The sequence below is a fragment of the Chinchilla lanigera genome, unplaced genomic scaffold (assembly GCF_000276665.1).
Source record: "Chinchilla lanigera isolate Chin_1 unplaced genomic scaffold, ChiLan1.0 scaffold00122, whole genome shotgun sequence".
Taxonomy (NCBI): Eukaryota; Metazoa; Chordata; class Mammalia; order Rodentia; family Chinchillidae; genus Chinchilla; species Chinchilla lanigera.
In genome coordinates, this window is record NW_004955523.1 from 2,678,436 (window position 1) to 2,701,250 (window position 22,815).

At 40.5% G+C, this 22,815-nt stretch overlaps 1 protein-coding gene across 4 annotated transcripts in view; it reads left to right on the forward strand.

The window, feature by feature from the left end:
* Dpf3 (D4, zinc and double PHD fingers, family 3) overlaps positions 1 to 22,815 on the forward strand; it is a 295,896-nt gene that overhangs the window by 255,401 nt on the left and 17,680 nt on the right. For 3 of the 4 annotated variants that reach the window (XM_013507168.1, XM_013507166.1, XM_005409438.2), the window contains one exon: positions 14,371 to 14,483. In XM_013507168.1, coding sequence (XP_013362622.1) covers positions 14,371 to 14,483 — 113 coding nt within the window. Of the gene's footprint in view, positions 1 to 14,370; positions 14,484 to 22,815 lie in introns of those variants that run through there. The other variant, XR_001231939.1, reaches the window with a different exon arrangement.

Here is a 22,815-nt window from a genome sequence, read left to right on the forward strand (position 1 = left end):
GCACATGGAGCATTGAGGGAGGAAGGGGACACCTGCCTAGCCAGCCAGATCAGCTGAATAAACCCTGGTGATCAATGGGGTGACAGATGTCACAGCCAGATCACCCTCACATCCGGTGATTTCTTTTGATGTGCAAAAACTTTTCAATAAGATGAGATCCCAATTGTTGATTCCTTGATTCTTTGAAGTATTTCCCATGCAGTTTTGTTTTTGTTCATGAACTCTCTGCCTACCCCTATGTCTTCAAGGTTTTTACCTACTTTTTCTTCTAATAGATTTAATGTTCCTGTTTTAATGTTTAGATCTTTGATCCATTTTGACTTTAGTTTAGTACCTGGTGAAAGACATGGGTCTAGTTTTAGTCTTTGGCCTCTGCAAAGCCAGTTTTTCCAGCACCATTTATTAAAGAGGATATCTTTCTTCTAGTGAACATGTTTGGCCCCTTTGCAAAGATGAGGTGGCTGAGCGTGTTTGTAATTGTGTCTGCATCTTCTAATGTGTTCTGCTGATCTTCAGGTCTGTTTTTTGCCAGTACCATGACGATTTTATCACAATAGCTTTGTAGTATAATTTCAAGTCAGGAATTGTGATACCTCCTGCCTTTCCTTTGTTTCCCAGGATTGCTTCTGCTGTTCTAGGCCTCTTCTGGTTCCAGATGAATTTTAGGAATATTTTCTGTAGATTTGTGAAGTATACTAATGGTATTTTCATTGGGATTGCATTGAATCTGTACAACAACTTTGGGAGTATGGCCATTTTCACAATGTTAGTTCTTCCTATCCACAAGCAAGGAATATCTTTCCATTTTCTGATATCTTTTTCAATCTCTTTTTTCAGAGTACTATAATTTTCACCGAATAGATCTTTTACTTCTTTTGTTAGGTTAATTCCTGAGTATTTAATCTTTTTAGATGCTATTGTGAAAGGTGTGGTTTCACTAATTTTTTGCTCAGTCTGTTTGTTGCTAGTGTACAGGAATGCTACTGATTTTTGAGTGTTAACTTTATATCCAGCTATGCTACTGAATTTGGTTATTAAATCTATAAGCCTTTTGGTGGAGTTTTTGGGGTCTTCTATGTAGAGTACCATGTCATCTGCAAATTACAATAATTTCACTTCTTCCTTTCCTATCCTTTTCCTTTTATTTCTCTCTCTTGTCTAATTGCTGTAGCTAATATTTCCAGAACTGTATTGACTAGGAGTGGTGACAGTGGACATTCTTGTCTTCTTCCTGATTTTAAAGTGAAAGCTTTCAGTTTTTGACCATTTGATATGATGTTAGCCATTGGTTTGTCATAGATGGCTTTGATCAGATTGAGGTAAAGACCATCTATTCCTACTTTCTGTAGCATGTTTATCATGAATGAGTGTTGGACTTTATCAAAGGCTTTTTCTGCATTGATGGAGATGATCATGTGATTTTTGTATTGGTTCTATTGATATGGTGTAGTACCTTGATTGATTTGCATATATTGAACCATCCCTGCATTCCTAGGATGAATCCCACTTGGTCATGGTGTATAATCTTCTTGATGATTTGTTGTATTCTGTTTGCTAGTATTTTATTGAGAACTTTTGCATCTATATTCATCAGGGAGATTGGCCTGTAGGTCTCTTTTTTGGTTGGGTGTTTCTCTGGTTTTGGTATCAGGATAATACTTCCCTCCAGGAATGAATTTGGGAGAATTCCTTCCCTTTCAATTTCATTAAAGAGTTTGAGAAGAATTGGTGTTAAATCTTCTCTAAATTTCTTGCAGAATTCAGCTATGAATCCATCAGGAACTGGGCTTTTCTTCATTGGAAAGTTTTTTATTACATTCTCAATTTTGCTGGCTGATATTGAGTTATTCAGGATTTTTATAGCTTCTTCATTCAGCTTTGGTAATTCGTATGTATCTAGAAATCTGTCCATTTCCTCTGTGTTTTCCATCCTGTGAGAGTTAATATTTTTAAAGTAGATATTGATGATCTTCTAAATTTCCATAGGATCTGTACTGATTACACCCATTTCATTCCTCATTGCATGTATTTAAATTTTTTCTTTCCTTTTTTTGATAAAGTTGGCGAGGGGTATATCTATTTTATTTTTTCTTTCAAAGACCCAACTGTTCAATTCATTAATTCTTTGTAGTGCTTTTTTGTCTCCATTGCATTAATTCTGCCCTGAGCTTTATAATTTCCTGTCTTCTTTGAGCTTTGAGTTTGACTTGCTCTTCTTTTTCTAGAAGCTTGAGGTGCAGCATAAGATTGTTTATTTGTGCCTGTTCTGTTTTCCTGAGGTGAGAATTCACCAGTATAAATTTCCCTCTGAGGACTGCTTTCATTGTGTCCCACAGGTTCCTGTAAATTGCATCTACATTTTTGTTTGATTGTAAATATTGTTAATTTCTACTTTGATTTCATCTGTGACCTGTTGGTTATTCAGGGGGGTGTTATTTAGTTTCCATGTGTTTATGGAGTTCTTGTGATTTCTTTTGTCATTAATTTCCAGTTTCATTGCACTATGGTCCAGTAGTATGCATGGGATAATTTCAATTGCTTTGCATTTACTTAAGTATGTTCTATGTGGTAGTATATGGTCTGTTTTAGAGAACATCCCATGTGCAGCTGAGAAGAATGTGTATTCTGATGCTGTTGGATGGAACACTGTAAAGATCTACTAAGTCCCTTTGTTCACAATTTTGTTTAAGTTCGGTTATTTCTTTGCTGATTTTTTATCTAGTTGATCAATCTTTGTGAAAATGGGATGTTCAAGTCCTCTGTTATGATTGTGTTGTTGCTTATTTCATTTTTCAGGTTGATTAAAATTTGTCTTATATAGTTGGGTGCTCCTGTATTTGGTGCATAGATGTTTATGATTGTTATCTCTTCCTCTTGAAGTTTTTCCTCCACAAGTATGTAGCAACCTTCTTTATTTCTTTTAATTGTTCTTCACTTGAAGTTCATGGTGTCTGCAGACAGAATAGCTACACTCACTTTTTTCTGGGTTCCTGTTGCATGGAGTATTGTTTTCCATCCTTTAATTTTCAGTCTATGAATATCCTTTTGAGTTAAAAGTGTTTTTGTATATAACATATAGTTGGATTTTGTTTCTTGATTTACTTTGCCAGTGTGCTGCTTTTCATTGGTGCATTGAGACCATTTACATTGATGGTTATAATATGTATTGGCTTATTTTTGTCATGTTATTCTCCTGCTGTTGATTCCTCCCTTTTCCCTCTGTTTAACTGCTTGCTCGACTTGGTGATTCTGTTGTTGTTCTTGAAGTTGTGGTCTTTTTTATCTCTTTCTAGAATATCTTTTAGTACTCTTTGTAGGATTGGTTTGGCACTCATGAACTTCTTCAGTTGTTCTTTATCATGGAAATATTTTATTTCCCCATTAAATTTAAGGGATAGTTATGCTCACTGGAGTTCCTGAAGCTGTCTGGGGTTAAACCTGGCTTCCACAAGGGTGTGGGGGGGTGCAGGCTGTGGTCACCAAGGCTTCAGACATTGCCCAGGATCCAGCCTGGTTCCCCTGCCAGCAGGGGAGGGATCAGAGTGGAGTGCCTGAGGCTACTAACCCGTATGTACAGGTTTCAGCTTGGCTCCCCCTGGGGTGCAGGTGGTGTTGTGTGGCCACATTGGCCCCAGAAGGTGTCTGGGGCTCTGCCTGCCTTGCGCTGGTCGGGGAGGTGCAGTGATGGCTCACCGGGGTTCCTGAAGATGTCCGGGGTTCATCCCCAGTGTGTTCTCTTCTTGATGCCCATTAGTGCTTTCATTTCCAGGAATTCCTTGTCCCCTTTCTTGTAACTAATTCATTTTTCTGTGGTCCTAGGAGTTTAAACCAGAGCCTTCATACTGAACTGCATCCCAACCCTTTTTCCTTCTTTGTTTTGAGACAGGTCACAATGTTTTAAGTTGTCCCCGGTGGGCTTAAACTTGCGATACTCCTACAAGTTCTTTTCAAAACTTTTTCTCTGTGGGCTCTCCTTGAGTATCTCACTGATTTCCAAGGCTTCCTCTATCACCCAAGTCAGATGATTTCTAAATTTCAGTTTGCATCCTGGTCCTTTCTCCTGACTGTAGACTCATATTTTCTCACTGACTTCTGGACATTTCCAATAAATGCCCCATCTGCACAATAAATGCTGTGTGTCTAAGTGGAAAACATTATCATACACTCACACATCACAGGGGGACAGTTTGAGAAACGTGTCATTAGGTGTTTTTGCCATGGGAACATTATAGAGTGTCCTTCACAAACTGAAATGGCTGTGAAATCAGTAGGCAAGGTGCTCTTATAGGACCAGTGTCATATATACACTCTATTTTGGAATGAACCTTCATTAGGCAGTGCACAAGTGTATCCTGCAAGCCCTTCACCTCCTTCTCAGCTAAAAAATTTATCAGCTACTCTGTGACCTGACTTAGGAGTCTCGGTGTCCTTTCACATTCTTCCTTCTCCTTCACACCCTTGCTCAGGTGAGAGTCGTGTCTTACTAACCAATTCTACTTCTCAAATATTTGCTCCTTTTGTTCTCCTGTGACTAGATCTGTTCTACACTTTTGACCCCGTTAGAACATCAACTCCAGGAAGATAGGATTTTTGTCTGTAAATGCTGTGCTCAGTATATACAGTGGTATCTAGCACATCACAAGTGCTCTAAAAAGCTTATTAAATAAATGGATCTTGTAACTGGGCACCCTCCAGCTACTTCCACTATATTCACCCTTTGACCTACCACTGAAATAATTTTTATAAAGCATGGGTACAAGAAAATCAGCCCTTGCTTAAAAACCTCTGCGGAGTCCTCACTGCTTATAGAGTCAAATTTGAATCCTTCTGCCCACCTAAGAGGCCTTTTACAATCTTTCCCTGGCCTTGCTAGCATTATCTCTTGCCATCCCCCTTTCCTTTGCTTTCCATGAGCTGTCCTTCTCTGGTTGATTAAGGTATGAACTGCACATTTGCTGCTGTTTCATCTCACTGGAATGTTCTTTCTTCTTCTTTTTTTTCCCCTCTTAGAAAACTTGCATTCACTCTTCAAGGCCCAACTCAAATGTTAGCTCCTCTCAGTAGCTTTCCCTGAGTCTCCCCAATGTTAATTATTGCTTCCCAAGATCTTTATTCATTTCCCTGTAATAGCACACATCACGTTGTATTATAGTCATTTCAAAAAAGGTTGTCTCCCTATAATAGTTATCTGTTGTTGTGTAACAAATGATTTCAAAATTTAACAGCTTAATTCAATCAATACTTGTATTCTCATAGTTACAGTGGGCCAGTTCTCATGGGGTGGTTTGGCTGGGTGCTGCACCCAAGGTCTCATGATATTGCCATCAAGTTGTCAACTAGGGCTGTGGTCTTATCTGAAGGCTCAACTGGGAAAGAATCTGCTTCCAAGCTCTGTGTGATTTTTGGCAAGATTCTGGTCCATCTGGGATTGAGAGGGCCCAGGCTTCCCTTCATTCATTCACATATGGACCTCTCCACAGGTCCCTCACAGCATAGCAGCTCCCTGAGGGCAAAAAAATCGGACAACAGAAGAGAGAGTTCTGAAGATGAAAGCCACAATCTTTTAAACCTAATGTTAGAAGAGAGATCTGATCACTTCTGCCAAATTCTACTTGGCTGTTACAGTTGAGTTATTAAGTACAGCCCGCAAAGCAGGACTGAGAACCACTGGTGGCCATGCTAAAGGCTGCCTACCACACCTGCTAACCTGAGCTCTTCAAGGCAGCATTCGTGTTTTATTTATTTTTACATTTTAGCTCTTACTAGCTCCTGGCAGTTAGTAGGTGCTCAGTGAATTGGGTCAACGAACTGGTCAACGACTTTGTTCAGGGAACTAGATGGAGTTTTCTATAAGAATCTGATCACAGTCAAGTGGATTACAAAATCAGAATAATCTTCAAAACTAGACCAAAATATGATTTAAAAAGTGTAAAAGAAAGTGTCTACACATTGTGAGCAGACCATCAGTCCTTTATTTCTAGGTAGATCTGTGATTGCTTCTTAGAAAATGATAAGAAAACATTACTTTTCTTTTGATTTAGCACAACTCTAGGAAATTTCTTTGACAGAAAAAGATGGAAATACCACCGCAAGTGTTCTCAGACAATGCAAGACCTTAAACTGTCATGGATCTAATTCACGGAAGTTCGGCGATTATAGGATCGCAGCCAATCAAGTGTCAACTGCTCATTGTTGTTTTCCACCGCCCACGCATCAATTACAGACGTCACAAAACCATCCTGGACCCACTCAGGACAGTAGGAAGCAAAGGAACTAGAATTCTCCCTTGGGCTTGTTTTCTCAGAGAAATCCCAGAGCCTTTAGCCAGAGCCCATGGCTAGACGCCCCTGATGTGCAGAGAGGCTTGGAAAGAATAGGCACTGTCAGAAATTTGTATCTGAGATTGCTGGTGGGCTCTGGACAATGATTCAGGGTGCTCTCCTCACACTACACACTACTGCAGGGCAAACCTCACTTTGGCCGATGGGAGCCGGGACTCTACAATTCCAGCTAAGAATTTAAAGTAAGAGTCAACTGAGTTGCTTCTACAGATGAACCTTTTCTACTCCCTGGCTAGCAACATCTTCCTACTTCCCGCAGTCAGCTCAACCCTGTACTCCTCATCGAAGGAACTTAACCTGAGGTCTCTCTGCCTGCAGATTTACCAGAGCTCATCTGTACAGGCCCATTTCATTGCATGGGATGAGATAGTGTGGTTGAAGAGAAGGGCCTCAGATTTCTAGATTTCTTTTGTGTCTGTGATGGCCGTATTTTGCTGCTGATATTGGACTAGGAATAGGCTGGCCAACGTGGGAAAGCCGATAAAAATTCTGGCAGCACTTACTGGCTATTTTAATTTCTTCTTAGATTTTTCACTTGGAATTTTATGCTGCAAAGTATAGCAGGTTTGTTAATCCCACCAAACAGATCAAGAGGATTCCAAAAATGCCAGTTTTTGGTAGCATAGATAGTGCTACAGCTTCATGGAGAGCAGATTTCAATCAAGTAGTTCCATATATTGGAGAACTAGTGTCCAGAGAGGAAAATGACTTGTCCACTGGATCAGGTGCTGCAATGCATCCCATGTTGTGGCAGCTGTTCCACAGGGGAAGAACTTGGTTTTTTTCACTGCTGTGTCTCCACTGCTTAGAAGAGTACCTACCTCATGTATTTATTCAACAAATACTATCAAAGAAATGCATAAATGACAAACAACCTGTGATCCTCAGCTGCAACTATAAATTAGGTAAGAGGTCTGGGGGTTACTACTTGACTCCTGACGTCTTTCAAGTGTTGTGCCATGGCTTCAACTTGGTCAGTTGACTAAGTTGTCTGCATCCAGATTGAGGCTTCCCTATGCTACTATTTCACCTGAAAGGACCAATTGCAATGGATGGTGTGTGTCCATTTCTAGGAGACTCTGCCTCGGACCATCTTGACTGTCAAATGGGGACTTTCTAGGGTCATTTGAACTCTTAGCTCTTTAGTCCATCAAAAGTGCCCCTTACCCTCTGTATGAACGTGTTTTATATGGTACTTCTACTAATGATAGATGCCACCACTCCTGTGGCTAGCATGCCATGTGACACCTTGGTGCTGTAGAGCTTGACAACTTGGTGTGGGCCAGGGGTAAGCAGACCTCTCTGACGAGTTGATCTTGCAGTTCATTTAGGTGCTTTGTGTAGGCATAAGGCAGCCACAGTTCACACCATCATTTCTTTTTCATGTGTTTTTTTTTTTGTTTGTTTGGTCTTTATCTTGCTATTCCTCACTCTTTTCTTCTTTGTCCTCTTGGAAGAACTTGAAAAATGGTGAGAAAATAGGGAGCCTTCAGGCGCCTCTGAGAGTGCTGTTGTCCTCAATATGCAGGTATCTTGAACATTAGAGGTAACATCTAGAGCAGATAGAGGCGAGCCTGTGGACCATTGTGGAAGGCCAACAAGGCAGGGACTGAGAAATAATCCATGGGGAGAAACCATGGCTGTTAATGTATTTGTCATGATATGTATGTGAAGAAATTGGATTTTGATTGCTCGGACTGGCTTGCCTCTTTGCAGGTTAAGTGAGGTTCCTTCCCCCCACCTGCCAGGCTGGGTCTCAAAGTAGATGAGAATGAAGAAGGGCCGGGAGGGAGGCAGGGGGGGTGGGGGTGGGAGAGAGGCGGGAGATGGGACTGCATGGATTGATTAAACGGTCTTCCCCAAATGAGCTTGATGACTCAAATTTGACTCTACTTTGCATAAATGCTTTAGCTAGAGCTTCACATAGATTTTCAGTACATAAATATTGTAAATTTTGCACACATACAGATATAAAGAACTGTGAGAAATTTGAGCCAAAGTATTTTCTAATGAATGCACATAAAAATATGTTTGGGTGCTATTTCAGGTTGGAATTGATCTTATGTGCTTCATATACTATGATTTCTATAAGTCAAGCATCAAACCAAGGAGAACAACTTGAGTTTTGCACTTACTTTCCTGAGACCCGTGTATATTTAAGTTCTTCTTTCCTGATAAATTAGTTCAGAGATTGATAAATAGGGCACTAAAATACAATTAGATGTTTATAATTTCACAATGAATAAATAATAGACCACAGTAGTCACACAGTCATTTGTATCTATTTTATTTGTGTTTCAGCGCATACCTAGCAAGATGAATTTTTTTCCCTAGACCTCTAATTTAATCAGTGATGTGGCTTAGCCTAGTCTAAATTAAATACTGCAAGAATGAAATAAGAAACTCTTTTAATAAGGGTCATAATGCAAGGGACACGTCATAGCAGTTTTTATATTTGTTTTTGCCCAGGATTTATTGAAAATGAACTGTATTTCTTTCAGTGAACTGAGTATTCATAGAATGAGATTGACTGGTTAATGCTTTCCAAGTCGCAATCTTATCGTGAGCCTAACTAACAAAGCATACACAGGTATTTTCTCCCTTAAAAGGTTGGAACTATCCAGGTGCGGGGCCGTTGTGTATGCAGGCATCTATCTGTGAATGCGGCGTGGACACTGCTCTGGGCTGGATACGTATTTACGTGACTTCTACTAAACATGGATACCACTAGCTGTCCCTTGCCCATTCCCAGCTTCTATGCATGATTTCTGTAAAGACGTGAGATGTGTCTTTTGAGTGGCAAGGTGGCAACTACTACTTCTGGAAACCCATCTTTTTTTTTATTCAGCTCGGTAGAGTATAGGGTTATTCACACAGGGTGCTCTCAGCCTCGTGGTCTATCTTATCCTAAGCCTTTTCCTTCACCCTACTGGTTTCTTACTTCCCCATCTGCTGAAATAGCACCCTGAAAGCCAAATCCCTATTGTCTGAAAGCCCAGTCTCTTAGAAATGGTGCCATGAGTGACATTTCCTATTACAGCCTGGTGGGGAGGATTGAGGTCAGCTTGGAAGGAGTTAGAGCAGGATGATGGGAATGTCTCTTTGACCCAGCTCACTACCTGGCCAGCTAAATGAGTGAGCAGGACACTCGATGGAACCTGTAGGCTGAAGGAACTTGGAGAAACTGTCAGGAAGGGATTGGTTTTTAATGATCTGGCTGGTATGAATCATGAGCTCTGTATCACTTTTAAAATCCATTGTGGTCATTGAAACCTTATAAATGCTCTATTGAATCATTATACCCAGGGGGAACTGGGAAGAGTTGCTTCCCTTTCCACACATTGGACTATATAAATAGCAATAGCGCTCCTTGCTTTAAGAAAACTGGAGACATGAACGGTCTAAATTTCCAAACAAGTGCAGAGATTAAGATAAGAATCCTCAAGTAGTAAGTGATCATAAGTGAATTGCTTTACTGTAGTTTTCCTTTCACCCTTGGATTGGAAATACGGTATCTGTTTTTCTCTTATTTCTGAGTACCTTAGGAATCAGCTTGGGCAAAAATAGAGTTCTTTCAGTGAAATTTAGAAATGCACTTCTGCCACTTTCCTTAGAAATGTTTCTTTTGGTCCAACAGCATGCATTATTAAGCCATTTCCATGGTACTCTTGTTCTTGCAGTTTGATGAGGCAGACAGTTTGTTTACAGTTTCTGGAGATGAACAACAGACAACCAACCTGGTATGGTGGCACAAACAGGAGGATTTAGTTCTGGGCTTGGTTTTTGCAATGCTGATGGTTGCTTGTGTGACTCACTTTCGTACCATCCCACCCCTGGCTGTAATTTTCCTGCCCTTTATTTCCTCTTGAACTTGAGTGATGTCTCAAACCCTGAGGAGCAGGAGCTCTGCAGTCAGGGCTGAGGTTCAGCTTAGTCTTATCCTTCACCAGGAGGCTGCAGACTATCTGAGCTCAGCTCCCTTTCTCTAGATTTGAAGGTCTTTGGAAAGCTTCTCAAGATAAGAACACAGAGAAAGCCCATGGGCTTTTTTTTTTGGATTTCCATAGGAGTTTCCCAAACCCACCTTCCGTCATTTACTGGTCCAAAGGCTCCTAGAAAATATCTTCAGAACTCAGCACAGGCCAGGAGAACTGGAATGCAGAGTTGCCCCTCAGCACATCTTGCGGAGTGTTCCTGGGTGCACGAGGCACACAAATCACCCCCAGCCTCACCCACACAGAGAGCTCCAGATGCACAGTTCTCAAGCGAGTCCCACCTCATGAATACCCTGGAATGTGCTGCAAGGCACGGGCCTTCCTTCTCCGGAAGACGCCCGTACTGAGCAGTGCTAGGGTTAGGAGGACAGCTCGCCCTCAGATGCGTCAGTGCTCCTCTCTCAGGATCTTTAGAGCAACGGCAGCATTGAGAACCTGTGGAAGTAACACAGCTGACCACCTGCTCCTTGAAATCTCCTCTTTTGGCCAAAGTCACTCCCTACTCATCTACTTTGCTTCTTACCTCTGTGGCTAGCATTCTGTTTTCTTTGCTGGTTCTCTCTCTCTTTCTTCTTTCTTTCTTTTCTTTCTTTCTTTCTACTTTTAAATTTTATTATTTAAAATTAATTTTACTGGTACACTTTAGATATACCTAATGTTCACATTTGTCACAGGGAATTTATACCTGTACATAATATATCTTGATCTTTCTTTTTCCCCGACTCCCCTCCCCTCCCTTCAATCCGTCTTCTCCTCCTTATTTACAAAAGTTTTGTTTCTATTTTTTCCTCATATTCTTTTTTCTTTTCTCTTCCTTCCTTTCTCCCCCTCCTCCCTTGTTCCCTTCCCATTTGAGCACTTTCCTCCTATCTTTCTCTTAATCTTGAAGCAGTTGAGCTCGTCAAAGCTCAATCCTAGACCTTTTTTCTTTCTTCTCCTTTCTTCTCTCCTCTTGCTCTCCTCTCCCTAGATAATTTCATTGATTCTCCTGGTTTCAGTTACCCCCTACTTAGCGAAACCTCCTACATTCTGTGTCTAGTCTATACTCCCTTGAACTCTAAACCCATGTGTTCCGCTACCTGCTTGACATTTCCCCTGGGAATCACAGTCCTCCCAAACTCAACGCACTCAAAGCAGAGTGAACCCCCTCCTTCATTTGCTTCCCTGTGTTCGTTCTCTAATCTTCTTCACCTAAGTAAATTGCACTGCCGTCTGCCTAACTTCTTGGGTCAGACACTTGGGGACACTGTTCATCACTTTTCTATATTTTCAACATCCAAACTATTTATCTCTTGTCCTTTATTTTAAAAATTATTCCTCAGAATTTCACCCTAGTCTAATCACCCTTGTCTCTCCCCTGATAGCGGCATCAGCCTCCTAACTGGGTTTCTAGCAAAAATTTTTCATCTCTGCATCCCTTAACCTCACAACAAATTTTTTCCCTAAAAAGCAGTCCCTCCCTTCTTCCCGCCCTCCCTCCTTCTTCCTTTCCTTCCCTCCCCTCCCCTTCCTTCCTTCTTCCCTCCCTCCACGCTCCTTTCCCTCTTTTCTTCCTTCCCCCTCCCTCCGTCCTTTCTTCCTTTAATTTGCATTTACATTTTATTTTTTTCGCTTGAAAATAATTTTTTTCTTTTGAAAATAATCATAGTTCATAGGAAATGACAAAATGTATTGCAGAGAGGTCTCACATGTCCTTCTTCCAACCCCCCGGCGGTGACGTCTTCCACACCTAGAGCACAATATCAAAACCGGGCAATTGCCACTGGTGCAATCCCACAGCGTCTGCAGATTTTGTCGGTTTTGTTGTTCTCTCTCTCACACAAATAAGTTTGCATCGCTTATGCGTGTTTGTGTGTAGTTCTATGCAGTCTTGTCAGGTACACAACCACTGAGATACAGAACCGCTTCATCACCCCAAATATCCTTCATGCTAAAGACTCCGCCTTTAAAAACAGCAGTCACCCAGCTATTGCCCTGCTCAAAATCTTTTAATAATTTTAAAGTCCCAAATCTTTCAGTAAGAGCCGTGTATGCCCGCACACTGTGGCCTTAGCAACCTCTCTGGCTGCCTCCTGCCCCTCGTTTTGCATGCCAAGCCTCTGCTAGCTGGCCTTTCTCTTCCCTGTACTCTGCCAAGATGCCTGGCTGCTGAAAGCCTACACCGTGCTGTCCCTCTTCCATGGATCTCTCTCTCTCTCTCTCTCTCTTTCTCCCTCCTGGCTAACTCCTTCTGACCTGCCAGGTATCCGCTCCAAATTTCCTTGACCTCCTAGACTAGGTTAGGTCCTTAGTAGGTGCTCAAGCAATGCTTGTTAAGTCGATGAAATTTAGAATAAGCTGGCTCGTTGTGGCTGAAGTGCAGCCTGAGGCCATGGAACCGGACAAAGTCAACCTGCTCATGTGGCATCTGCCCCCCGACCTCATCTTCGCCCTTCCCAGTGGTACCCTGCCGGAGAACAGAGGCATCTCTGGCCCATACCACCTAAAGTCTCAAACTGAAAACTTTTCACTTGGGATTTTGTGTAAGGCTTCTTTCTCTTCAGGACTGCTGCACGGTGTCACTTTGGGAGGGTTACTAGTTCAGAGCTGTGGGATTCTCTGAGTTGGACGGCACCTGACAAGCCTCTGGAAAGGTTTTAGGTCTGCTAAGTGTTCCCTAGCCCAACCATGCAGTTATTTCCACCCCCACTACCACGCTTTCAAGATATCTTAGTGTGGATTGTATTTGCGGAGTCCAAACTTGGGTAGGTCCCTACACAGATTGAATAGACAGGAGTTCAACCAAGTGAGTACGATGGGGCCAGTTCTCTGAAGAATTGAAAGGGAGACAATGGGGCCTCCTCCTGAGGGGTGTGGCTTTGCCAGGGCTTAGTGGACCGGTGAGGGATCCTATCTATGGAGGGCAGTAGGTGGGAGGTGTCGCCTGTCTGCAGTATCCTTCAGAGCACACAATCCTTCCCCCCAAAGAGGCAGCGTATGCACTGCGCAGTGGTTCTGGCAGAGTGGGAGCTCTGGAGAAGGATGAACCCCTAGCGTTGAGCAAAGCTGTTGATTTGTGGAAGAATAAAACATGAGTGCTCTGGGAAGGTCCCTGTGTATTTGACAGAACCGGGAAACCTGGGAATGTCATCTGCGTTTTCCTTCACGGCCAAATCTTCGCAGTGTACAGCTCGCAGCTGCCATCTCCTCCGGGTGGGTGAGCGCTGAGAAGAGTCCCTCTGTGCAGGCCGGGCCTGGTGTTCCCCGGGGCTGTGTGCTCTGAGATCATCATTTACTGTCCCTCCCCCGATTTGACTGTTGGCTTGGGAGGGAGGAAAGAATTAGAACCAGTGACTGATTCTTTTAGATGGACCTGGCTATCTGCCGTGATGTGCCATTCTTTTGCCCTCCTTGGAGGTCTCTTTCTACTGTCCTCCCTGCGACTGCCCAGGGCTTGGATTTTGCTAATCTCTAGGCTGTGGCTGTAGATATTCTAAACAGCAGTGCAATAGCAGTGCCACCATCACCCCTGAGCACATCCCTGGAAACTTTACATAACCTTTATGTCCCTGTCCCCTGTATTCCAAGGGAGTGTGAACAGGAAGCCCCGGCTGCAAGTAGCTCTTATGTCTTATTCCTGCCGCAGCTGAAGCCGGCACCTGGGAGGTAACGCTGAGGTCCCTCCAGGTGCTCCCTGGAGCTGTGTACTCTGCTGTTTCCTTCCCGGCTTTCTCTGATAAACGCTTTGTGCTCGAATCAGCTGGTTATACCTGGAGGGGGAATGCGGCTCTCAAGGCAAGGGGAATTGGATGGCGCCTGTCCCTAGTAAGTCGGTTAATGCTCATTGCTCTCTTTGCGCCTCTATCTGATAAAAATGGGGGGTTGGTGGCAAGAAGTGTGGGTAGAGTCTTACCCAGACCCTCTCCGGCTTGGGAAATGCCCTGCTACCCCCACGCCTCTTTCCACGCTGAGCATCAGTGTATTTTTGGTTAGCGCCGTGGCAGTGACTGGTCACATTCTCTGGCCTTAATGCTGCTGCTTCTGGTTTCCTCCAGGTCACCCGACCTGCCTGCAGTTCACCCTGAACATGACCGAGGCTGTCAAGACCTACAAGTGGCAGTGCATAGAATGCAAATCCTGCATTCTCTGTGGGACCTCGGAGAATGACGTGAGTTTGGGGCTTTCCTTGTGGGAGGGAGGAATCCAAGGAGCTGGGAGTCCTTGAGGGGTACAGAGGGAGGCAGGACTCTTGGTACTGAGCTCCAAGGGACAGTCAGTTAGTCTTGTTCTTTGCCTCTACAACACTTAGGACCCTTGCACCAAAGGGATCTTGGACGCTGTTTGCGCCTGTGGAAGCAGATTTAGAAGGTGGCCGGCAGGGGACACCTTTATGGCCATTTGCTCTTAATATTGGTACTTGGAAGCAACCTGGCCATTAGCTCCAGAGAGTTCACTGACCGACAGTCGTGACCCTTGCTTGTGGTAGGGATGTTCTGGGTTGTTTCTGCCACATTTCACAGTGCATAATCTCACTTTGGCTTGCAGGTTAAATATGGTAAATGAAGAACTTCCAAAAACATCTGTTTTACAGATAATTTCAAACATATACAAAAGTAAGAGAATAATACAACTGGTATACCCTATCTCCAGTTCAGACATGGTCAATATACATCTAATTTTGTTTCACAAAATACTACTACTTTCTTCTGAACACAAGTCTTAATGTCATTTTACCTGTAAATATTTCATATGTATCTAAAAAGACACACTTATTTTTAAGTAAAGCAATCAAAATATTAATAGCTAGAAAAATCAATAATTCCTTAATCAGACATTCAGTAAATATTTATTTCTTTAATTGTTCTCATAATTTTTTTATTTTAGAGAGAATAGTAAAAAAAAGAACAATAGCAAAATACAAACAATACGAAGCAAGGACATTAAAAATGATACGGGGTTTCAAACCAAGTGATAGAGATTAACAGTGGCTGTTATATTACATATTGTTATCTTCAATGTAGTTGCTCCGATTACCAGATGTAAGAATGCAAGATTGATCAGACCATTAAAGAGAATAAGAAAATAATAATTTCAAAAAACGTTAGAGACAATACAGAGTTTCACTAGACAGGAAGGTAGGAATTCACCAATGGTTGTTATATTGCATATTGTTGTCTTCACATCAGTTGCTCAGATTACCAGATACAAGCATGCAGAATTGATCAGAACATAAAAAATTTTAAGCATTACCTGTTACTTGCAATACACCATCAGACATCAGCAGTACAGTTATCCCAGCTATCCTTCTATATACATATATAGGTATATATTGCCTTAGTTCTTTCTTGCTTCTTCTTCTTTTCCTCATCCTCTCATAAATATTTTTATTTGAACTGAGATCCAAATAAAGTCCATGCACTGCAGTTAGTTGATATGTCTCTGAAGTTTCTTTACATCTGTCTCTAGGTCTGTGTCTATCTCTGTCTCTAGCTATACCATCTATATCTGTATCTATCTGTTATATAAATAATAGATAGGTTTCTTCCCGTCTTGCTCTCTTTTTTCCCTTGAAGTCCTTTGTTGAAGAAATCAGATCATTTGTTCAATAGAGTTTCCATGACTATATCTTACTGAACGCATCCTTGTGGAATTGTTTGACATTTCCTTCTGTCTCATGTATTTCTTGTAAATTAGTAGTGAGAGCTGGAGGCTTGATTCAGGTACCTCTATCTCTGTCTCATTTCTCCCCTTATGATCTCTGTCTGTCTCTCTGTCTCATTCTTTTCTGACAAGTCTCCTTTACAGGTGGTGGTGTACACTTTTATCTGGAGGCATGTAATGCCCGACATCTCTCTTTTTTGTGAGACTGCATCTATTGATGACCTCCAGGTGGAGTGTATTTCACTAGGGAAAGCAAAATAGCAATATTCTTATTGGATAATTTTTTTCTTTGTTTATTAGCTGGGATGATTTGATAAAGAGAAACTTGCCCAAACTTGTGTTTGGCACAGATCATATAGAAAAACCATAAAAAATGCTTGCTTCTTTCCTTCTGTTGGTTTTCAAAATAATATGGTAGTTATAATACCTATCCATAACAAAAATACTCAATAAAATAAGAATTTTGCTGCACCGTCTTCACACAAGAACATATGTATATCTTAGAACTAAAGTCAGTATCTTATCTAACAGAGAAAACACTAGAAGCATCTCCACTAAGATCAGGAGCCAGGGGAAGCTTCTCACTGTATTATCACCATTTACTAGAGATCTAGCTAGCACAATTAGATAGGAGAAACCAGTTAGGCCTGCTAAAGTATAAGTAGCACTAATCTAAAACTTCAAATCCAAAATACTCCAAAATTTGAAGCGTTTTGAGTACTAACATGATGCCACAAATAGAAAACATCACAACATAAAACAGTTTCATGCATAAAATCATAAAAAATATTGTATAAAAATACCTTCAGGCTATATGTGTAAGGTATATGTAAAACATGAATGAATTTTGGCTTTAGATATGTGACCCATCCCCAGAGATTTAAATATGCATATACAAATATTTCAAAATCTGAAAAAGCCCCACATCCAAAGGCTTCTAAAATCTGAAACACTTTTGGTCCAAGACATTTCAAATAAGGGATATTTGACATGTAGTAAAACTTTCTTTATTTTTATATGATATAGCAGTACATCTGGAATACTTTAGAGAGTCAATAATAATAATAATAATAAACCAGGCATAGTGGTGCATGTCTGTAATCCCAGCACTTGGGAAGCTGAGGCAGGAGGATTGCTGTGAGCTTAAGGCCAGCCTGAGCTATAAATTTGGCTTCAAAGCTAATCTGAACTGCATAGTGAGACCTTTTCTCAGAAAGACAAAAAATAAATAAATAAATACATAAAGTTAACTCATATAAAAACATTAACAGGATATAAATTAACATACATAAATAATAACTTTCATACACACACACACACACACTAGTCGGTTAGGGAACATAACTCCATTTATAATAGTGACAAGAAGAAATAGTTGTGAATATATTTAACAACAAATGCACAAAACCTATATAAAGAAAAATTTTAAGCAAGTTTTAGAAAGATTATAAGAACATTCTTTGACCTTAGATAGTGACTCAACATTATAAAGATGTCAGTTCTAAGTTAATTTGCAAATTTGTTTCAGCACCAGCAAAAATATCAACATGATTTTTTATGGAGGCAGGCAATTTGATACTTAAATTCACATGGGAAAACAAACATGCAAGAATAGCCAAAAATACTGATAAGCAAACTAGGATGGAAACAGGCACTGCCACTGCCTAAACCTACTGGACACATCTTTTTATGAAGCAGTGTGGTATTGATGCCTAAGTAGATAAATAAACCAGTTGGAATAAAATAGAATAGAAAGCCCATAAATAGACCCACCTACATAATGGAAATATAGTGTAGGATAAAGGTTACATCTAAAATTACTGCGTCAAAGATAGACTTCTTAATGAATAATACTGGGACAATGGAGTAGCCACTTGGGAAAATACAAAATTAGATTCATATCTCACACCAGACATAAGAACAATCTCCAAATAGATTGGGGATCTAAATGTAAAATGTAAAAGCATGCCAGTGCTAGAATAAAACATGGGTGAATTCCTCTTTAATCTAAATATAAGGAGAGGTTTTCTAGCTGTGACTCAAAATCCAGAAGCAATGAAATAAAATAACGATCAATTGGACTCCATAAAATTTGCATAGTAAAAAACATGATAAAGTCAAAAGACAACAGACAAACTTGGAGAAAGTACTGGAGACATGTATCATGGATTAAGGACAATACCTAGTAATATAAAGAACTCTTCAAACATGAGGGACAGAGGCTCAGAAACCTGTTGGGAAATGAGAAACATACATGAAAGAAAATTCACAAAAGATATAAAAGTGACCCTTAGGTTTGTAAAATAAATGTTCAAATGTACTCATAACTACAGAAGCTCAAAATCAAGGTACTATTTCTTATGTATTTAATGAGAGAAAAATTTTTAAAAATCATGATAATACCTTCTGTTAATGAAACTACGGGAAAATTGGCCTCATATGATTGGAGGGAATACAAAGTAGTACTGGAGGGAAATTTGGAAGTACTTAACACAATTACTATACACTTATCTATAGGACTTTATCCTGAAGCTACATCCCCAACACTGTGGAAGTATGCATGCATAAGGTTATTTATGGTGGCATTGTGTATAATTACAACATACTGGAAGCAACTGCAATGTCCATTTGTAGAGTGGTTGAGTAGAAAATGACATGACCATACATTGAAGTACTATGGAGCTGGAAAAAACAATAAGAAAGATGTCGATGAGTAGATCTGGGATACTTTTCAGGATATAGCACTGAGTGGAAAAAATCAATATAAACTGTAATATCTACCTGTACTGTACTACCTTCGTGGTAAGAAAAGAGATGTAAGAAAACAGATAGACATTGTGCTTGTGTAGAAGGAATATAGGAAGAACAGACAAGCAGCTAATGAGGGTGGCTACACACGGGTGAGTGGGAATGGATGGAGTGGAGAAAGAATGGTGAAATCCGTATGAGGTCACAGGGCTGAGGGAGGACCAGCATTTCTTCGAGAACGTCGTTTTTGTATAGCTCTGACTCTTAGAATCAAATGTTGCCTATCCTTCCCAAATACATAATTAAAGTCAACCAGGATAGGGGAAAACCTAAAACGGAACACAATCACTAGCAAACAAACCTGACCATAGTGTAAAGACATAACATAACCATAATGAAGGGTGGAAGGAAAGTAATTAACCTAAGAAATTTTTGGAAATGGTGTATTGACTGTATTGTAAGGGTAAGGACAAAATAACTCCATCACAAACATTGCGCTGTAGTTAGTAAACTTGTTTTCATGGGTGTAATTTAGTAATTCTGAAACCACTTTACGTGTGTGCTAGATTTGAACTAATAACTGTCCATTGTGATGAGAGTCAGAGTTCTACATGTCAGAGGAAGAATAACCAAATAAAGGGGAAGCCTAGGTGGGACCCTGTGGTATGGGGGCATCAGTATAAACTCATGGATTTTAATGTATTAAGCATCTCTAGCTGTTTGTAGGGAAAGATGGGACCCTTAGGCAGGGGTAGAGTAAGGGACATAGGGCTTTTAGGAGAGGAGAAAAGTAGCCCCTGTGACCAAGAGCAGGCAGTTTTGAGATTTTTCTTCTGAAGCAACAAGCCTACCACCCAATAGATGACCTTGGGCTGGCTCTAGAAATTTTTCCCCTCACCCCTTTGTGGTTTGAACATCCTGAAATGTTCCTAAACTGTGTGCTGTAATTACCCTAACGCACTTGACCCCTTAGCAATGAGCCTGTTAACTAATTAAGTGCAGGCCCTCTGGGGTGGTGGAGATGACCCCTATCCCATAAAGACAGGAATGGTGCCCTCTAGCCAACAGTCACGTAGCTCCGGGTTCCCCCTCCTCAGACTGGCTTTGAACCATTTGTGCAATAAATTTACTTTTGCTTTTCTGCAATAAATCTACTTTCTCTCTGCAGTGTGACTTCTGACTCCTCTTCTTCTTTCTACATCAGAGAGAGAGAGACAAGCCTGAGAAAGTTTAAGGGTGGGCTAGTGACCCCAGACCCACGGGAACAAATATATCTAAAAGTGCATACATATATAGATAAATATAGAAATAAATATAGATATAGGCATGTCACATACTTTTATTTTCTACATTTGCTGGTGAGGAGGACTCTATTAGTCTGTTTCATGCTACTACAACAAAAGACCCGAAGGAATTAATTTACTAAGAGAAAAGGTTTATTTAATTCTCGTTATGGTGGTTCCAGTCCAGGACTGATGGTCCCAGTGCTTTGGGCCTCTAGTGACGGTGCTGGGTGGCAGTAGCTGGGAACCCACACCCAGATATTTATTCGTTTTTAAGTACCATTCTCTACTGAAAGGAATCAGAGATCCTTGAAGAAATGGCTGGTGCCAGGGCTGGGGCCTGAGATACACTGGGTGAACCTGGAGCTCCTTGTGGCCTCAGCAGGTAAAGAAGCGCTCAGGAAATGACGAGGCATATCTGAGGGACACAGGAGCCAACCTGAAGGAACTTCTTTTTGGTTTTTCTCCGGTACCGGGAACCGAACTCATGACCTTGTGCTTGCCAGGCAGGCGCTTTGCCACTGAGCTAAATCCCCAGCCCCCTGAAGGAACTTCTAATGGCCAAATCCAGGCAAGTTTGAGAAACAAAATAGATAAGGATATTATCAGAGGATAGCCAAAAGAATAAAATAAATATCCATACTTACATAAAATACTGAATAAATAAATAAGTGGGGGAGAAAGTAAGCTCCCCCTTCCAGCAGAATACAAAGAGTAAATGTTGGAGGAAGGAGGAAATCATTATTAGGAGAATATCACAGCTGTGGTTGGTGTAAGCAAGAAGCATTAATTGATAGAAAGGTGGGTGGGCAAGCATATGATGAGAAACATCTCAAAATATCCCCCCATAAGATTTACTTATCAATATATTACAAGTGGAAAACTATGAACTTTGTAGTGGGGAATCTGGCAATCCCTGCCTTAGCTACACAATCGCACTTAACATTGTGAGTAATAAGGCGTACGAGCACCAATGTCCCCCAATATGATGCACCTTCTTAAAGGGCAAAACATAACTTCAGTGCACACCTTCGTCTGCTGAGAAAAGATCAGCTCAGATGAATGGCATTTACAAAAGCATTCACTCATACCTTTCAGAAGTGTCCAGGCCACGAGAGGCAAAGGAGCTGAAGGGCTCCACTGATTGAAGGATAATGAGAAAACACATGAATGCAATGTGGGAGCCTGGGGAAAGGGACATAGGTGGGAGAAGCGGTGAAATTAGAGTGTCTGTAGACTAGTTAATAGTATCATACCAGTGGTAACTTCCTGTTTCATGGTTCTACTGTGGTAATGTAATATGGCAATATCAGGGGAAATTCAGTAAGATGTGCACAGAAACTCTCCATACCATTTTTGCAACCAAAATCCAAATATTTTATTTTTCATGCTGTTCTGAAAATATACAGTTAATTGCAAGCGAGTCTGCTCCAAATTTTGCTATTCCTCGAGAAGGTTGTTTCCAAATATTCTACAATAACATCTTTCTGGAAAACTCCCACTCATAGTTTCTTATGATTCTTTATAGAATCATATACTTTTATAAAGATTTCTCTCTAGGGTACACATTTATCTTTACTAAAATAAGAATAAGCCTGCTGCTTCATATTTACTTTTTTCAAAGTCTGAAATTATTTCAAAACAATTTCTTCAAAGGAATTACTTCAAAACAATTTTATTTAAAATTATTTAAGTAAAAAATAATGTGATGTTTCCCTAACATCTTCCAAAGGTGACTAAGTTTTTAGAAATACTATCCTTCTGAACACAAAGATTTAAATACATTTTATTTGTTAAGGTTTGCCCACTTATGGCCAGTGGGAACATATTTAGGTTGGAACCTACGTCCTTTTGGTATGATCCTAATAGCGTTTGATAGCTCCCTTGCTTTCTAATGTATGAAGATAGTTGTACACTTCATATACCAGACCGGGACTCAGCTATTTCTCCAAAGACTTCTGGCCCTTTCAGTGGAAAATGATCTATGGGGAACACAATATGAATGCAAGAGGTATTCATTTTTACTGCGTTTGTCATTATTTTGGAGGATTTCCAACGGACAGAGCTAGAAAGAAATTTCTGTGTTTGTTTTAAAGCCAAAACACACCATGAACTTATACTAACACTTCTGATTTCTGTCCAGAAATAACTATAGAGTTCTTACTTAACCTCATTGATCTATATTTGTACTTTCCTTCAATCATGTGAAAAAATCTTCCCTTTCAATGATATCAGTGTAATTACCCATTTGATATTTATCTACAGCACTCTCAGAATACCAATTCTCATATCATCACCTACAACCTAATGCCAAAAACACACATGCATATTTACATTTATTTTTGTCCTTAAGATGTATTCTAGGAATATACACTATTCTATTCTAAGGCAGTATAGTCAAATTACTTATTTTAAAATCATTTGGAATAGTTTCTGTCTGTGTGGTTATGCCACCAGTTGGGTACACAATTATATTCATTTATGTTATTTTTGTTTTGTTACTTGGGACATAACATAATTTTAATGTTGTTTCATGATTAAGTAAAATTTTACTGGTTCTAGAGTCAAATCTTTAAAAAAATAATGTACTCAAGAAAATCTAGCTCCTATTCTTACCTATTCCACATTATTTGTCACCTCTGCTTACGGGTGACCATTTTTTAAAATGTATGGTTTATAGGCTGGGGATATAGCTCAGCGGCACAGCGCCTGCCTGGTAAGTGCTAGGTCCTGAGTTTGATTCCCCTCACCCCCTCCAAATATATGGTTTATCTTTCCATTATGTATAAATATAAGCATACGTATACA